General features: G+C 47.9%; 1 protein-coding gene across 1 annotated transcript in view; it reads left to right on the top strand.

Moving 5' to 3' along the window:
* LOC134956695 (vitamin D3 hydroxylase-associated protein-like) overlaps window positions 1-17,943 on the top strand; it is a 214,873-nt gene that overhangs the window by 97,159 nt on the left and 99,771 nt on the right. Inside the window, exon 5 of the mRNA XM_063938702.1 lies at window positions 12,417-12,623. Coding sequence (XP_063794772.1) covers window positions 12,417-12,623 — 207 coding nt within the window. The remainder of the gene's footprint in view (window positions 1-12,416; window positions 12,624-17,943) is intronic.

The raw sequence follows: 17,943 nt of genomic DNA, 5'->3' as shown, positions 1-17,943 counted from the left end.
GTGTCCTACAAAATGCGGTTGTACCCAGTATCCACTTAACCACGGATACATGGATAAGTGGAGCAGGGCAAACTAAGGACTACATGACTGTGACAGCCCACTGGGTAGATGTATTGCCTCCCGCAGCAACAACAGCAGTGGCACCAGTAGCAGCATCTCGCAAATGCCAATTCGTTCCTAGGCAGGCTATGCTATGTATCACCGCTTTCCGCAGGAGGTACACCGCTGGCAACCTCTTACGGAAACTGAGGGACATGATCTCACAATGGGTTACACCACTTAGACTCTCCTGGGGATTTGTGATATCGGTCAACGCCACCAATATTGTGCGAGCATTACATCTGGACAAATTCCAGCACGTCCCATGTTTAGCACATACAATTAATTTGGTTGTGCAGAATCTTTTGAAAAATGACAGGGCTGTGCAGGAGATGCTGTCAGTGGCACGAAAAATTGCGGGGTACTTTCGGGATTCAGCCACTGTGTGCCAAAGACTGGAGCGCCAGCAAACACTCCTGAACCTGCCCTGCCATCACCTGAAGTAAGTGGTGGTAACGAGCTGGAATTCAACACTCTATATGCTTCACTCTATAGGCTTCAGAGGATGGAGGAGCAGCAAAGGCCATTCAAACCTATACATCCATCTACGATATAGGCGAAGGAGGGGAAATGCACCTGACTCAAGTGCAGTGGAGAATGATTTCTGTCTTGTGCAAGGTTCTCTAACCCTTCAAACTTGCCACACGTGAAGTCAGTTCAGACACTGCCAGCTTGAGTCAGGTCATTCCCCTCATTAGGCATTTGCAGAAGCAGCTGGAGAAATTGAAAGAGGAGCTAAGATGGAGCGATTCCGCTAAGTATGTGGGACTTGTGGATGGAGCCCTTCATTTTTTTTGCCAGGATTCAAGGGTGGTCAATCTGTTGAAATTAGAGCACTACATTTTGGCCACCGTGCTCGATCCTAGGTTTAAAGCCTACGTTGTATCTCTCTTTCCGGCAGACACAAGTCTGCAGAGGTTCAAAGACCTGCTGGTGAGACAATTGTCAACTTGAACGGAACGTGACCCGTCAACAGCTCATCCTTAATTTACTCCCGCAACTGGGGCTGCGAGGAAAATTATAAGATTTCCTAGCCCACCCGCTGGCGATGATGCAGGGCCGTCAGGAGCAAGTGCTGACATCTGGTCCAGACTGAAGGAGCTGCCAACGATTACTGACATGTCTCTCCTCCTACAGCTCTGCTCTTTCCCTCACCAAGCAATCCTTTTTCCAAGCACTCATCTCTTCTCAGTCCTCCTGTCCACGCCGTCTCTTTGAAACTTTCAACACTCTCCTTCGCCCCCCTCCAACTCCCCTCCCATCCTCCCTCACTGCCACTGACTTTGCCTCCTTCTTCATATCCAAAATTGAGGACATCCAACACGACATCTCCCGCCGTCACCCCTCTGCTACCCCCCTGCCTCTATCCCTCCCCTCCATCTATCCCACCCTGACCTCCTTCCGTCCCACTTCTGAAAAGGAAGTCCACTTCCTTATCTTATCCTCCCCCCCTCCACCTGCCCCCTGGACCCCCTTCCCTCCTGTCTTCTCCGCTCCCTCTCCCCCACTGCCTGCTCCCACCTTGCTCACCTCTTTAACCTGTCCCTCTCTACCGGCATCTTCCCCTCGCCATTCAAACATGCTCTGGTCTCACCTATTCTCAGAAAACCCAACCTCGACCCCTCATCACCCACTAACTACCGCCCCATCTCTGTTCTCCCTTTCGCCTCCAAATTACTTAAACGACTGGTCTACAGCTGTCTCACAAGCCACCTCTCTGACAACTCCATCCTTGATCCACTACAATCTGGCTTTCGCCCACTCCACTCAACTGAGACTGCCCTGGTGAAAGTCACCAATGACCTGCTTTCGGCCAAATCCAAGGGCCACTTCTCTCTGCTCATCCTTCTGGACCTCTCTGCTGCCTTTGACACCGTAGATCATCCTCTCCTTCTGCGCACACTACAAAACGCTGGCCTCTCTAGCACTGTCCTTGACTGGCTTTCTACTTACCTCACTAACCGCTCCTTCTCTGTGTCTGCCTCCAGCACCACCTCACACCCTTCCATCCTTCCTGTTGGTGTCCCTCAGGGTTCTGTCCTTGGACCCCTTCTGTTCTCCCTGTACACCTCTTCCCTGGGTGCGCTCATTAACTCCTTTGGCCTTCAATACAGCCTCTATGCTGATGACACACAACTCTACCTCTCTTCTCCTGATCTGTCCCCCTCTGTCCTCTCCCAGGTTTCCATCTGCCTCTCCGCAATATCCTTCTGGATGTCTGAGCGCTCTCTGAAGCTCAACATGGACAAAACTGAACTCATCATCTTCCCTCCATCCAGAGCAACACCCCCGACCAATATCTCTATCATTGTTGACAACACCACCATCTCCCCTGTTCCCCAACTCCGCTGCTTGGGTGTCACTCTTGACTCCTCCCTCTCCTTTGCACCCCACATCCAAGCTCTGGCACAATCCTGTCGTTTCCAGCTATGCAACATTGCTCATATCAGGCCATATCTCTCCCAGAGTGCAACTAAACTCATCATCCACTCACTGGTCATCTCACGACTTGACTACTGCAATGTTCTCCTCACTGGCCTTGCTTGCTCCCATCTTGATCCCCTCCAATCTGTCCTAAGCTCTGCAGCTAGGCTTATCTTCCTCTCCCGCCGCACCACATCTGCCACTCCCCCTTCGCCAAAATCTACACTGGCTCCCATTCCCCTACATAATCCTCTTCAAACTCCTCACCCTCACATACAAGGCCATCTCTAATTCCACTGCTCCCTACATCTCCAACCTCCTCTACCTTCATACTCCCTCCCGCCCCCTACGGTCGACCAATGACCGTCGCCTCTCCACTGCCCTGGTCACTGCTTCCCATGCTCGTGTTCAAGACTATGCCCGTGCTGCTCCCCTTCAGTGGAACGCACTCCCCCGCTCCATTAGACTCTCCCCGACCTTGCAAAGCTTCAAACGGGCACTAAAAACCCACCTATTCATCAAAGCATACCCTCCCGATGCATAACCCAGTCCTGAAGCCGCACCTCCACATGCCGTGAACATCTCAGCTTTGCTTGCATACTGCCATCAGGCTAACTCCTGCTTGCCTGCACCTCTTGTCATCTGTCTGTCGCCCCTCCCCACTAGATTGTTAGCTCTTCAGAGCAGGGCCCTCTTTCCTCTTGTTATCTAAGCCCTCGTATAAACACATTTCACTCGCAGCTCTCCCCTACTCAAAGACCATCTTTACCCTGCAAGTAAAGGCTCATCTCCATCTATGGCCACCAGCCTCTAGTAGTACGATGATCAATCCCTCAATACTTACATCTTAGCTGTATTATGTCTTGAGAATGTGTGGTGCTCTATGTTACCTGTACACTATTTCTGTTATTTATTTACTGTAATGCTATGTTTTGTCTCCCTGTACTGTCCTTTGTACGGCGCTGTGAAACACATGTGTCGGCTTATAAATAAAATGTAATAATAATAATAATAATGTCTACTGATTGTAAGCTTGCGAGCAGGGCCTTCCTACCTCTGTCTGTCTGTTTTTACCCAGTTTTGTTCTATTACTGTTGTTCTAATTGTAAAGCGCAACGGAATATGCTGCACTATATAAGAAACTGTTAATAAATAATAAATAAATAAATACTGTCACTGCATATGATGCTGTCACCATTGAAATAATGGTGGAGGATTATATGGGTGACAGCATCCAAGTAGGCATGTCAGACAGTCCGTATGTATACTGGTAGGAAAAAAATGGCTTTATTTTACCTAAATTGCCCCCCCTCCAGTGTGTACTCTGAAAGAGTGTTTAGTGCAGCCGGTCACCTTGTCAGTGATGGGCGTAGGAGGTTGCTTCCACAAAATGTGGAGAAGATGCTGTTCATCAAAATGAATTATAAATTCATTCAGGAAGACCTTTACCAGTAATTGCCTCCATAAAGTACACAGGGACCTCTGATGGTGGATTCCAGTGGGGACGAATTAATAATCTGTGAGGGGGAGGACGATGTTCACGCTGAAAGGGGAGAGGCATCGGAGGATGAGAATGACATCTTGCCTCTGTAGAACCAGTTTGTGCAAGGAGAGATGAATTGCGTCTTTATTGGTGGGGGTATTAATTGCTTCTTTTTTTGTGGGGGCCCAAACAAACCAATCATTTCAGCCACAGTCGTGTGGCAGACCCTGTCGCTGAAATGATTGGTTTGTTAAAGTGTGCATGTCCTGTTTATACAACATAAGGGTGGATGGGAGGACCTAAGGACAATTCCATCTTGCACCTCTTATTTTTTTCTTTGCATCATGTGCTGTTTGGGGCCTAGTTTTTGTAAGTGCCATCCTGTCTGACACTGCAGTGCCACACCTAGATGGGCCAGGTGTTTGTGCCGCACACTTGTGTCGCTTAGCTTAGTCACCCAGCGACCGCGGTGCACCTCTTTTTTCTTTTCTTTGCATGATGTGCTCTTTGGGGCCTAGTTTTTAAAACTGCCACCCTGTCTGCCACTGCAGTGCCACTCCTAGATGAGCCAGGTGTTTGTGCCGCACACTTGTGTCACTTAGCTTAGTCACCCAGCGACCTCGGTGCAACATTTTGGCCTAAAAACAATATTGTGAGGTGTTCAGAATAGACTGGAAATGAGTGGAAATGAATGTTATTGAGGTTAATAATACCTTTCCACGTTGACCTTTCTGCCCCGTCGACCCTTTGTAACTGTCGACCTTTAACACTGTCTACTTTTTACCTGATTGACCTATTGAGTGTCTATCTAATAACTGTAGCTCTTCTATATGACACCCAATAGGCTGGAACAGATTCCCAGTAGTTAGGTTGGGTTTGAATGTTAAATTACTTGAACTTGAACCTCTGTGCTTCCAACCCCACCTGTAAGGGTCACACAAGTTTCACTCATGCAGTGGAGTTTACTTTGTTTTCCCATGAACACACGCACATATATCCCATGGGAGTGAATAAATCTTATATCCCCCCCCGGGGTGCAGCTGCGGGTCACCTCTGATATAGGGCACAATCCTCCCCGTATTTCCTCCAGATGCTCCTGTTTCCTTCCATAGTCCAAAAACATACTGGGGGTCATTCTGAGTTGATCGCTCACTTGCTACTTTTAGCAGCCGTGCAAACGCATAGTCGTCGCCCACGGGGGAGTGTATTTTCACTTTGCAAGTGTGTGAACGTCTTTGCAGCCGAGCACAACAAAAACAGTTTGTGCAGTTTCAGAGCAGCTCTGGACTTACTCAGCCCTTGCGATCACTTCAGTCTTTTTGGTGCCGGAATTGACGTCAGACATCCGCCCTGCAAACGCCTGGACACGCCTGCGTTTTCCCAAACACTCCCAGAAAACAGTCAGTTGACACCCATAAACACCCTCTTTTCGTCAATCACCTTGTGTTCGGCTTTGCAAATGGAATCTTCGTTAAATCCATGGCCCAGCATCGATCCTCTTTGTACCCGTACGACACACCTGCGCATTGCGATGCATACGCACGCACAGTTTTGCCGTTTTTTTTACCTGATCGCTGTGCTGCGAAAATCGTCAGCGAGCGATCAACTCGGAATGATTCTGCTCTGACCAAAAAAAGTAACTGTAGTGCATATGGGTGCGTGTGTGTGCGTATGTGTGTGTGTGTGTGTGTGTGTGTGTGTGTGTGTGTGTGTGTACAAGTGAGAGGGACTGAGATGAATAGCAAACATTCTGTAACTCGTTGCAGAATGTCTGTGCTAAATAAAAAAAATTGTATTAATAATAATAAAAAAATATAATAATAATAGTAATAAAAAATAGGATTTTGATAACCTACCGGTAAATCCTTTTCTCCTAGTCCATAGAGCATACTGGGGACGACATCAAGACCATGGGGGTATAGACGGGATCCGCAGGAGACATGGGCACTCTAAAGACTTTTCATTGGGTGTGAACTGGCTCCTCCCTCTATGCCCCTCCTCCAGACCTCAGTTGTAGGAACTGTGCCCAGGGAGACTGACATTTCGAGGAAAGGAATTACTTAACTAGTGGTGAGATATCTACCAACTCACACCCTCAACCATGCCGCACACATGGCATTCAACATAACACATGCCAACAGGCATGAACTAATTGCAGCAACATGCTGAAACCAAGATAACACAACTTGTGTAACTGTAATAACTAAACTGCAGGTAAAGTACGCACTGGGACAGGCGTCCAGCATCCTCTACGGACTAGGAGAAAAGGATTTACTGGTAGGTTATCAAAATCCTATTTTCTCATACGTCCTAGAGGATGCTAGGGACGACATCAAGACCATGGGGTCTATACCAAAGCTCCAGTACGGGCGGGAGAGAGCGGATAACCCTGCAGCACCGATTGACCAAACTTTAGGTCCTCATCGGCCTAGGTGTCAAACTTGTAGAACTTAGCAAATGTGTTTGACCCTGGCCAAGTAGCTGCTTGGCAAAGTTGTAATGCCGAGACCCCCCGGGCAGCCGCCCAGGATGAGCCCACCTTCCTAGTGGAGTGGGCCTTTACCGACGTCGGTAACGGCAATCCAGCCGTAGTATGAGCTTGCTGAATCATATTTCTAATCCATCATGCAACAGTCTGCTTGGAAGCAGGACAGCCAATCTTGTTGTGATCATACAGGACAAACAAAGCCTCTGTTTTCTGTTTACGAGCTGTTCTAGCAACATAGATTTTCAAAGCTCTAACCACATCTAGAGACTTTGAATCAGTGAATGTGTCAGTAACTACTGGCACCATAATAGGTTGGTTTATGTGAAAAGCAGAAACCACCTTTGGAAGAAAATGTTGGCGAGTCCGCAACTCTGCCCTATCTTCATGGAAAATCAGGTAAGGGCTCTTGTGAGACAAGGCCCCCAATTCAGACACCCGCCTTGCGGATGCCAATGCCAAAAGCATCACCACTTTCCAAGTGAGAAACTTGAACTCTATCTTTTGTAGAGGCTCAAACCAATCCGATTGAAGGAACTGCAATACCACGTTAAGGTCCCATGGTGCCACTGGAGGCACAAATGGAGGCTGGATGTGCAGAACCCCTTTCACAAAGGTCTGAACCTCTGGAAGAGAGGCCAATTGTTTTTGGAAGAACATTGACAAGGCCGAAATTTGGACCTTGATTGATCCCAATCGTAGGCCCATCTCCACACCATCCTGCAAAAAATGGAGAAAACGTCCTAAGTGAAACTCTTCTTGGATTCACACCAAGACACACATTTTCTCCAAATACGGTGGTAATGTTTTGACGTTACTCACTTTCTGAATAAGGGTGGGGATGACCTCCTTAGGAATACCCTTCCTGGCTAGGATACGGCGCTCAACAGCCATGCCATCAAACGTAGCTGCGGTAAGTCTTGGTACACACACGGCCCCTGCTGCAGCAGGTCCTCCCGAGGAGGAAGTGGCCGAGGATCTCCTATGAGTAACTGCTGAAGATCTGGGTACCAAGCCCTTCTTGGCCAGTCTGGGGCAATGAAGATTGCTCGAACCCTTGTCTTTCTTATGATCCTTAATACTTTTGGGATCAGCGGAAGTGGAGGGAAAACATACACTGACGGAAACACCCACTGGGTCACCAGTGCATCCACTGCTACTGCTTGAGGGTCTCTCGACCTGGAACAGTATCTCTGAAGCTTCTTGTTGAGACGAGACGCCATCATGTCTATTTGAGGAACTCCCCAAAGACTTGTCACCTCTGCGAAGACTTCTTGGTGGAGGCCCCACTCTCCTGGATGGAGATCGTGTCTGCTGAGGAAGTCTGCTTCCTAGTTGTCTACTCCCGGAATGAATATTGCCGACAGAGCTTGTAGATGTTTTTCTGCCCAGCGGAGGATTTTTGTCGCCTCTGCCATTGCCGCTCTGCTTTTCATTCCGCCCTGCCTGTTTATGTATGCGACTGCTGTTACATTGTCCGCCTGGATCTGCATGGGACGATCTTGAAGAAGATGTACTGCTTGTTGAAGGCCGTTGTAAATGGCTCTTAGCTCCAGCATGTTTATGTGAAGGCAGGCTTCCTGATGTGACCAACGTCCCTGGAAGTTTTCTCCCTGAGAGACTGCTCCCCAGCCTCGGAGACTTGCATCTGTGCTTAATAGGACCCAGTCCTGAATGCCGAACCTGCGTCCCTCTAGCAGGTGAGAGCTGTGCAACCACCACAGGAGCAAAATCCTGTTTTTTGACGACAGGATTATCTTTCTGTGCATGTGTAGGTGTGACCCCGACCACTTGTCCAACAGGTCCCACTGGAATACCCTGGTTTGGAACCTGCCTAACTGTATGGCCTCGTAGGCCGCCACAATCTTCCCCAACAACCGAATGCACTGATGGATCGACACACTTGATGGTTTAAATATCTGTTTTACCATTTTCTGGATTTCCAGAGCCTTTTCCAGCGGAAGAAATACTCTCTGAACTTCTGTGTCCAGAATCATCCCGAGGAAAGACAACCTTGTCGTCGGTTCCAACTGTGACTTTGGGTAAGTTTAAGTTATGATCCACCCATGTTGTTGGCCTATTGACAGACAAAGGAGGACTATCATCTCCGTCATCACCTTGGTGAATACCCTCGGCGCCGTGGAGAGAGACCGAAAGGTAACGTCTGGAATTGGTAATGGCAATCCTGAATCGCGAATCTCAGATAAGCCTGGTGAGGAGGATAAATGGGAACATGCAGGTAAGCATCCTTTATGTCCACCGACACAAAGTAGTCCCCCTCCTCCAGACTGACAATCACCGCCCGAAGTGATTTCATCTTGAACTTGAACCTTTTCAGGAAGAAATTCAGATTTTTTAGATTTAGGATCGGTCTGACCGAGCCGTCCGGCTTCGAAACAATAAAAAGGCTTGAATAAAAACCTAGTCCTTGTTGTGACAATGGTACCAGGACTATGACCTGGTCTTGACATAATTTTTTGGATTGCCACTGTTACTGCTTCTCTCTCTGGCGGAGAAGCTGGCAAGGTCGATTTGAAAAATCGGCATGGGGGAACGTCTTGAAACTCTAGTTTGTATCCCTGGGATACTATTTGCAACACCCAGGGGTCCAGGCCAGACAGAATCCAATCCTGGCAGAAGAGTTTGAGACGTGCCCCCACCCGAGCGGCCTCCCGCAAGGGAGTTCCAGCGTCATGCTGGGGATTTGGCAGAATTAGGGGTAGACTTTTGCTTTTGGGAACCTGGAGCCGGTGTGGGCTTCTTTCCCCTTCCTGCAAAGAAGGGGGAACTTCTCATCTTTTTGTATTTATTGGGCCGAAAGGACTGCATTTGCAGGTGATAGGTCTTTTTTGCCGGTGTAGGCGCAGAGGGCAAAAATGTTGACTTACCTGCGGTAGCCGCCGAGACTAACGCATCCAGGCCATCGCCAAATAAGGCCTCACCTTTATATGGGAGAGCCTCCATGTTTCTTTTGGAATCTGCATCCGCGTTCCACTGGCGAATCCATAACGCCCGCCTAGCCGATACTGCCATGGTAGCGGCTTGTGAACTCAAGAGTCTAATATCCTTCTTTGCTTCCAGCATGTAGGCGGCAGCGTCCTTGATATTCCCTAACTTAAGGAGTATCTCATCTTTATCAATCGTGTCAATTTCTGATGAAACACTTTCTGACCATTTTTCAGTAGCGCGACTCACCCATGCGCAGGCAATAGTGGGCCTGAGCAGTGTACCATTGGTAGCATAAATGGATTTCAATGTCGTTTCCATTTTGCGGTCTGCCGGCTCTTTAGGAGAAGCCGTGCCAGGAGCAGGGAGAATTACCTTCTTTGTCAACCTGGAAAGTGCACTGTCTAACACAGGGGGTGACTCCCATTTTTTCCTGTCTTCAACCGGGAAAGGATAAGCTATGTGAATCCTTTTGGGAATACTAAATTTCTTATCAGGATTTAGCCACATCCCTTCAAAGAGAGCATTTAGTTCGTGTGAAGGAGGGAACGTGACTTTGGATTTATTTTCCTTACATAAATAAGCTTTCTCCTGAGGTACAGGAGTGCTTTCTGTAACCTCCAACACGTCCCTTATAGCCACAATCATATATTGTATACTTTTTGCCAATTTATGATCTGTCTCTCTGGATTCACTATTGTCGACACAAGAATCAGAATCCGTATCGGTATCAGTGTTTACAACATTTGCAAATGGTCTCTTATGTGACCCAGAGGGGTCGCCCGCATAAAGAATAACAGCATCCTGAAAAATCACATCTTTCACAGATTTTCTCCAGCATGCAGCCTTAGATTCAGACTTATCCAATCTACGGTTAATCAGATGCATACTGTCACGTAGCTTTTTCACCCATGCAGGCTCTTGGTGTGCCGGTAGCGCCACCACATTACAACTCTGTTACTAAAATGGCTTCCTCCGGGGAGGAACTCCCTGCCTCAGACATGCCTCACACCAAACTCACAGACACACTGGGACTTATTTTGGGGACAGACCCACAGTAAAATCTGTCAGAGGGACACAGGATAGGAGCAGCCAGTTCACAAACCCAGCGCCAGTATTGCCTGTGAACACAGTATGTCCACAGCCCAAAAGCGCTTTAAATAGTAATATACACTATCAAATGCACCACAATCGCTTTGTGTCCCCCCCTTTATAGCACCCTGTACTTGTCAGAAGTGGAGGAGAGGACCAGCGTGTTCTCTGCAGCCTGAGGAGAGAGAGAATATGGCGCTGAGTAGTGTGCTGGCTGCCTGAGGAAGAAGCTCCGCCCTTTTTACCTCAGAAACTTTTCAGAATATTTATACTGGCGGGGGTAGGGATGTGCCTGGGCATCTTATGCCCCCTTTTAGCCAGTTTGAGGTATTTTTCTTGCTGCCCAGGGCGCCCCCCTGCGCCCTGCACCCTGCAGTGCCTGTGTGTGTGGGCAGCAATGGCGTGCTGCGCTCCCGCCAGCCACGCCGCACCTCAGCCGTCACTTACTTGATTGAAGATTATTCTTCTCATACTCACCTGTCTTCTGACTTCTGGCTCTGTGAGGTGGGTGACGGCGTGCTGTGGGAGTGAGCATCTAGACACGGCTAGCGTTCAGTTCCCTTCAGGAGCTAATGGTGTCCTGTCAGCCAGAAACAGAGCCATGAAACTCTGAGGAAGTTGGTTCTGCTTCTGCCCCCTCAGTCCCACAAAGCAGGGAGTCTGATGCCAGCAGATCTCCCTGAAAATAAAAAAACTAACATAAGTCTTTTCAGAGAAACTCAGTAGAGCTCCTCAGAGTGCATCCAGTCGACCTGGGCACATTTCTAAAACTGAGGTCTGGAGGAGGGACATAGAGGGAGGAGGCAGTTCACACCCAATGAAAAGTCTTTAGAGTGCCCATGTCTCCTGCGGATCCCGTCTATACCCCCATGGTCTTGATGTCCTCTCCAGCATCCTCTAGGACGTATGAGAAAACTGGTTATCAACAGTCTGTACATGGGCAGCACCATACCTCCCAACAATGGTTGTTTGTAGAGCAGGACTGCAAAGGCGGCGGAGCCTCTGGGAAAGGGCGCAGAGCTTTGTGGCACCCCGGTTCCCGTCACTGTGGGGCCATGCCTAGCACTCTCCAAGATGCTGGGCTACCCCAAGACTCTCCTGGTACTGTGAATAGATGCCAGAAGAGCCTGGATACACTGTGAACAGATGTATGGCATCTATTCTCCTGTTGGTTACACATAGCGGTGTGTGCTCCCCTCAACCCCCCCCCCTTCTTGCTGCGGGACACCGTGGCCCGGGGATGGGGCAGCAGGACAGTCTTAGAAAGACGGGACTGTCCTGTTGAAGGCGGGGCAGTTGGAAGACATGGAAAACTGAATTGTAAAAATTATACTTTTTGAAAATGTTCTGTGTTTGGATTTTATTATAATGCTAAATACCAGTAGATCATAAACTCCGTCCTCAAGGCACCATAACTGTCTAGGTTTGAAAGATAGCCATGCTTTAGCACAGATGGTAAAATCAAATTACCTGAAGTACTAATTGTCACCTGCACTCAATCATGCATATACTTAATACCTAGGGGCTAATTCAGACTGGATTGCTGCAGCAGCACCGATCGTAGTCTGAATCCCTACATGGAGTGTGCATAGTCTGAATCCCTATGTGGATTTGCGCTGGCAGGGAGCTACTCGCCAGGTGCAAAAGCATCGCCGTGTGTGTGTGTGTGTGGGGGGGGGTTTGGCAGGGCCTGACATGCGGGCGGACTAGCCCTGTGCTGGGTATCCTCCTGCATGACTGAGTAACTGATCGTAGATGTGCTAAATTTAGCACATCTACGATCAGATCTGAATTACCTCCCTAGATTTTTAGGGTGCCTTGAGAACTGAATTTGGAAACCACTGTTATATATACTGATTCATAATACTCTCTGTAACTTTCTACTAGCCATGAAACCAGTAATCCGATATATGGATACACACTAAACCCCCATAACAGAGCCAAGGGGGCGTCAGGATCTTCCGGCGGGGAGGGGGCATTAATTGGAGGTGGCGGTTCAATTCTTGGTATTGGAACAGACATTGCTGGTAGCGTCCGGCTCCCGTCCAGCTCCTGTGGAATTGCCGGATTTAAGCCAACTTCAAACCGACTGAGGTGAGCTCTTGTTATGTAATACATATTATATATAGATTATTAGAAGTCACCAAGATCCATGAAACTGAACAATGTGAATCATGTGACACCAGTGACATCATTAACCACAAAATATATGACGGTATATTATAAGACATTGGGCCTAATTCCTGTTTGTATGCTATGGCCGATGTTCACGCAATGGAGCGATTAACGGCAAACTGCGCACGTGCTGCATTCACAATGTGTGAGTGTGCCGCTGTGATCCCGCTCACACTGAGTTTGTTGCACAGTTATTGACAGGAAATGCCTGTTTGGAGGTGGGACCAGAGAGTTTAAGGGCAGTGGTTGGGAAAACGCACGCATATCATCGTTTTCGGGCTTTGTATCTTCTGATGGCTGAGTGGCTAGTCTGTGTAGCCATAGACCAACCCTTAGGTTCCATGTTCTCTGTAATTGCATATAGTTTGCTAATATGTACGCAATTGCGATTAAGTTTACGGTGGGCGTCTCTTTTTATTCCTGGGCGCAACTTCACTTGTTAAAATTAGCTGCTCAATAGCCTAGAGAATCACAATTGCATTTGCATATAAACATGAATTCGGCCCATGTGCATATGTAGAGTATCTGTTGTTCTGGGCACAATAGAACTTTTGTGAAAGCAATATATGCTTTAGTCAATGTCACCTTGTCTGGCCTATGCAGGGGTAGCCAACTCTCGTCCTCGAGAGCTACCAACAGTTCACATTTTGCAGACCACCTACAGCTGGTGATGCACAGGTGTATTCATTACTCACTGACACATTTTAAAAGATTCACAAGTGGAGCTAGTAATTACTTCACTTGCGATTCTGTGAGGAGACCTGGAAAAAGTGAACTGTTGGTAGCTCTCGAGGACTGGTGTTGGCTACCCCTGGTATGTCTTGAAGATAAATAGAAGATGCTAAGACAGGCAAACCGTATTTACATCTGTACTTGAAATAATACTTTTCAAACCCCGACTAACAGAGGAAATTTAGGAGTCTTGTGGACCTACTATATGACAGTTGGCAGGTTACTGACTTTGACACTGTCCTGACAGCCTGTATCTGATTATCCTCATTAGTGAAAAGCTGCCTACCGAATATGACATAGGGGCTATAACCTGTGGGCAGGGCCAGATTAACAATAGGGTGACTTGGACCAGTGGTTCTCAACCTCGGTCCTCAAGTACCCCCAATAGTTCATGTTTTCCAGGTTTCCTCACAGGATTGCAAGTGAAACAATTTGCTCCACCTGTGGGTCTTTTATAATGTGTCAGTGAGTATTGAATACACCTGTTCAACTGCTAGGTGACCTGGAAAACATGAAACTTGAGGACCGAGGTTGAGAACCACTGACTTGGACTACAGCTCCAGGCTTCCACATAAAAATAAACCTATCTTGATGGCAAGATGATAACCATCTGCCCAACTGCAAACTACTATATTACAAATATAGTTCTATTTTCCTTACAAAATAATGTAATTCTTCTATTTTTACTCATTTTGGAAGACACTGGGGTTGATAGCGTGGGGAGTGTACAAGCCAACATTTTCACTGGCCACACCCACAAAGTACTGGTCACACCTATTCTGTTTCTCATAATAGGCCCTTGATCAATTTCAGCCCCAAGCCCATGTAACCTTTAATACAGCCCTGCCTATGGGGGCAAAGTCCATCACTTCTTGCAGCAGTTCCTGGAGAACATTGCTGTTTTTATTACATTTCTTTGCCAAGGTTTTCAACTGCAGATGGAATAGTAGGCCTACATCTGGACATAGCATTTTCTGCCCAGGCCATGGTCACAACTGGCACGCAGCTTCCAGCCTTTGCAGGATCTATCCGAGTCAATGAAGTTGCCCGAACATAAACAGGATAAACAGGATAAACTCTTTCATTGTCTGGTCTTCAGCCACATGGATGTCCTACAGGACTTCTTGGCCACTGCTATAATTATGATTTGAAGTACCTGTTCAAGCTTTGCATCTTGGCACTTTTCCTGCATGTCCTGATGATCTCATCATGTTGTACAAAAGACAGATCTCTTTATCTGTAAGTTGTAAGATTGTACCAAAACATCTATACAGGACAGGTCTATACAGGTAGTACATATCCAACACCCTGTAGGTTACAAGTAGATGCAGAAAAACATTTCTGCAGTATTGAACCAGCCTCAAAGTGTACAGCTTAATGCTACCCAGACTCATCTGGTTTCCTGCTATCAGCCTATAAGAAACTCCTCCTCCACTGGAAGAGAGCGCCAGCAAGTAGGGAGGCCAATCCCGGGCCATTTTTTCTATCCCGGGTATCGGGATTGAAAAATGGTCGATCGCGAGATTCCCGGGATTGGCTTTCAACTTTGTCTGGCCGTCCCCCACGCCCCGCCTCTCCCCACCCATCCTGCAGACATAAATAAACATACAAACCTGCACAGCCGGGCGAGGAGGAGGCGGCGGATGAGTGCAGGGGGAGGCGGCGGGTGAATGCATGGGGAACCGGGAGGAGGCAGCAAGTAAAGACCGCCATACCTTCTGGCTCTGCGGCTGCTGGCCGCGCAGCATGACCTCACAGTTACAGGTAACGCTGCGCAGGGGGAGCCGGAAGGGGGGAGCTGGGCAGCGTTTGAGTGTCCAGAGCTCAACGCTGATCCCTCAATCCCCGGAAATTGGGGCTTCCAATCCCGTGATTGAATCCCAAACATTTTTGGGCCTAAATCCCGTGATCCTGCTGATCCTGATCCCGGGATTGGCCTCCCTGCCAGAAAGTGGCCTTCTGAAGCATTTTAGCAACTTCAGAAACTTTTTCACTGCTTCAGTCTTAGACTAAGTCCTGACCCTTTCTGTCCTTCTCTCTTAGGGGCCAAATTTATCACAATCCGTACCTTAGATCCGGATAGGATGTGATAAAATTGCCCCAATCCACAATGCAATAATTGAATACATTGCAGGGATGTACAGTAGCAATTATCACATGCAGGGACAGAGCTTACAAGAAAGCTCTGTTCCTGCAAATCCTCTCTGCACACGTCTCACAAAAAATACCCAGAGTATGTGCTGTGCATATGCCACTGCTGACTCCGCCAAAACCGCCGCTACCGCTGGTGATCAGTACGTGGAGCGCTTCTCTGTCTCTGGTCATCTGATTGCTGCCTTCCCTGCATTTGCGATGCGATCGCATTTCAGATGAACATCGCGACCATCGGTCACAATGTTCATCGGACGGAAGGCTGAATGAGCTTCAGCTTACTTTGCCTTGCCGCCACAGTGTGGCTTACGGGGCCAAGGAAACTGTGTCACATAAAACAGAAAGAAGGTAATACTTCTATCTAAAAGGCGGAAATATGGTCAACACAAATTCATGGCAACTGATTATACAGCATAGTATGTGCCTAATGAAGTAGAAATAATAACTTAAGTATTCAAAAGGCGCACAACTGGTGTTAATCATATGTCAGAGAGTGTATGACGGTTCATTAGTAGTTGGAGGAAAGACCCCTAATGTCAGGAGAATGAGAAGTAGACTCGTGACTTTCATCCTGATTTCACTGCCCCACTGTGTGCTACTGCGTACAGTGAAAAGGTGGGTGAGAGTGCAGTAAGATAGGTCAGGGATGAGGGAAATGAGAGAGAAACGAGGGGTATCTGCTTTTTATGTATGATCGAGTCGCTCCTCCTGTTGAAAAAATACTTTTTTTCAGTGCAGGAGGTGCGGTAGGAACCCACACAATGAGAGTGCCTCAGAAAGGCAAGAGTTATATGTACAGATGTAGCCACACTCATCGTAGATACTTTTAGGTGCAAATTCAACTTGTTTGCCGCAATGCGCACATGGTGCCATGCGTGCGCATCTTAGTCGTGCCGCACCCCATTAAAGTATATGGGGCAGCAGTAGATGCAGTCTGCCAAGGCCAGGCATGGATGCATCTATCAGCACTGAGAGTGCACATGGCGCCCAGATGTAGCCACGATAAGCGTGGCTACATGTTACGCGGACTACTTAGAAATGAGGGTTACCAGGTGGTACTTGGTGATGCTCATGGAATTACCTCTGCCCAACAGTCTTTTAGCCTCCTGTGATGCTAGGCTTCACCTACAGAAGCCGCCTTTCCAGGGTGAATTAGATCCAACCCGTACTCATATGCCGGCAGGTCTTATGCAAGGACAAGGTGACTATTGGAGGCTGGGCAGGAGTAAATGCAGTACAGTGAAACGTTCACTAAACACAACCTTAATAACGTTACTAAATACACAGATGGAGATAAATAATAGAATGTACGTGAGTGCAACTATGCACAGGGTGATATAATAAACACTGAAAATATATGAAATGCAACAATGCACAGAGTGGTATAACAATAGAACACAGATGATATGTAAATGCAACAATGCACAGGGTGATATAAGCAACTTAACTGAACATAAATGCAACAATGCACAAGATGGCAACAATAATGAAATAAACGTGGAAGACAAGAATCTGTGTGGCGATCCACACAAAAACCTGAATTCTAGGAGAGCTGGTTCCAATAAGGAAAATGCACAAGGCAAGATATCCAAATTTCAGGAGTTCACAACGGCTGACAGGTTCTCACATGTAGCAGGAACTATCACTAGCAGATTGGGAGTGCACAGGAAAAGGATTTTGAGCAGCACCAATCAGGAACCTGCTTGGGATGACAATTAATTCAGTGCACCTGTCTAGCTGCACGTAATGAATGAGAGCTAGGTAACGGAGAACGCCGTCTGCCTCCGGTGTCCCCATTGCTAGGAGACCGGCAGCCCCTAGCGCCCAGCATCAGCCTGTTGCTAGGCGCTGGGCAGGGATCAGGGAGCATTGCGCTCGGTGTCTGCCTGTTGCTAGGCGCCGGGCGGGGACCAGCAGCCTCTGCTGCAGGAAGAGATGCAGTGTCCCGGGTTCCAGGCAACGGCCGGTATGCACGTGTCCCCGCAGGCACACCACGCCTGTTGACGCTACGTCTGTATATCTAGGTAATATCCTAGCCATTACAGAAACCTGGGTTTCCCTCTCTGACACCATTTCTCCTGTTGCTCCCCCTGCTGGGGGCTACAAATTCTCATAAACCCCCTGGCCTGGGGATCGACTTGGTAGTGGAGTTGGGGTCCTTCTATCCTCTGGTAACTCCTACCAACTCATATCCCCAGAACCTTCCCTTACATTCTCTACATTTGAAATCCATGCTATATGCGAGTAGCTGTCATTTATGTCCCCCCAGCATTCTCATCAAATTCCTCGATCAATTTGCTTCCTGGCTATCTCACTTCCTGTCTTCAGACAGTCCCTCAGAATCCTCTGCCTCTAA

Source organism: Pseudophryne corroboree, chromosome 9 (genome assembly GCF_028390025.1).
Source record: "Pseudophryne corroboree isolate aPseCor3 chromosome 9, aPseCor3.hap2, whole genome shotgun sequence".
Lineage (NCBI taxonomy): Eukaryota > Metazoa > Chordata > Amphibia > Anura > Myobatrachidae > Pseudophryne > Pseudophryne corroboree.
The sequence above is the reverse complement of the archived record's forward strand: the minus strand, read 5'-3'. Positions and strand labels throughout refer to the sequence as shown.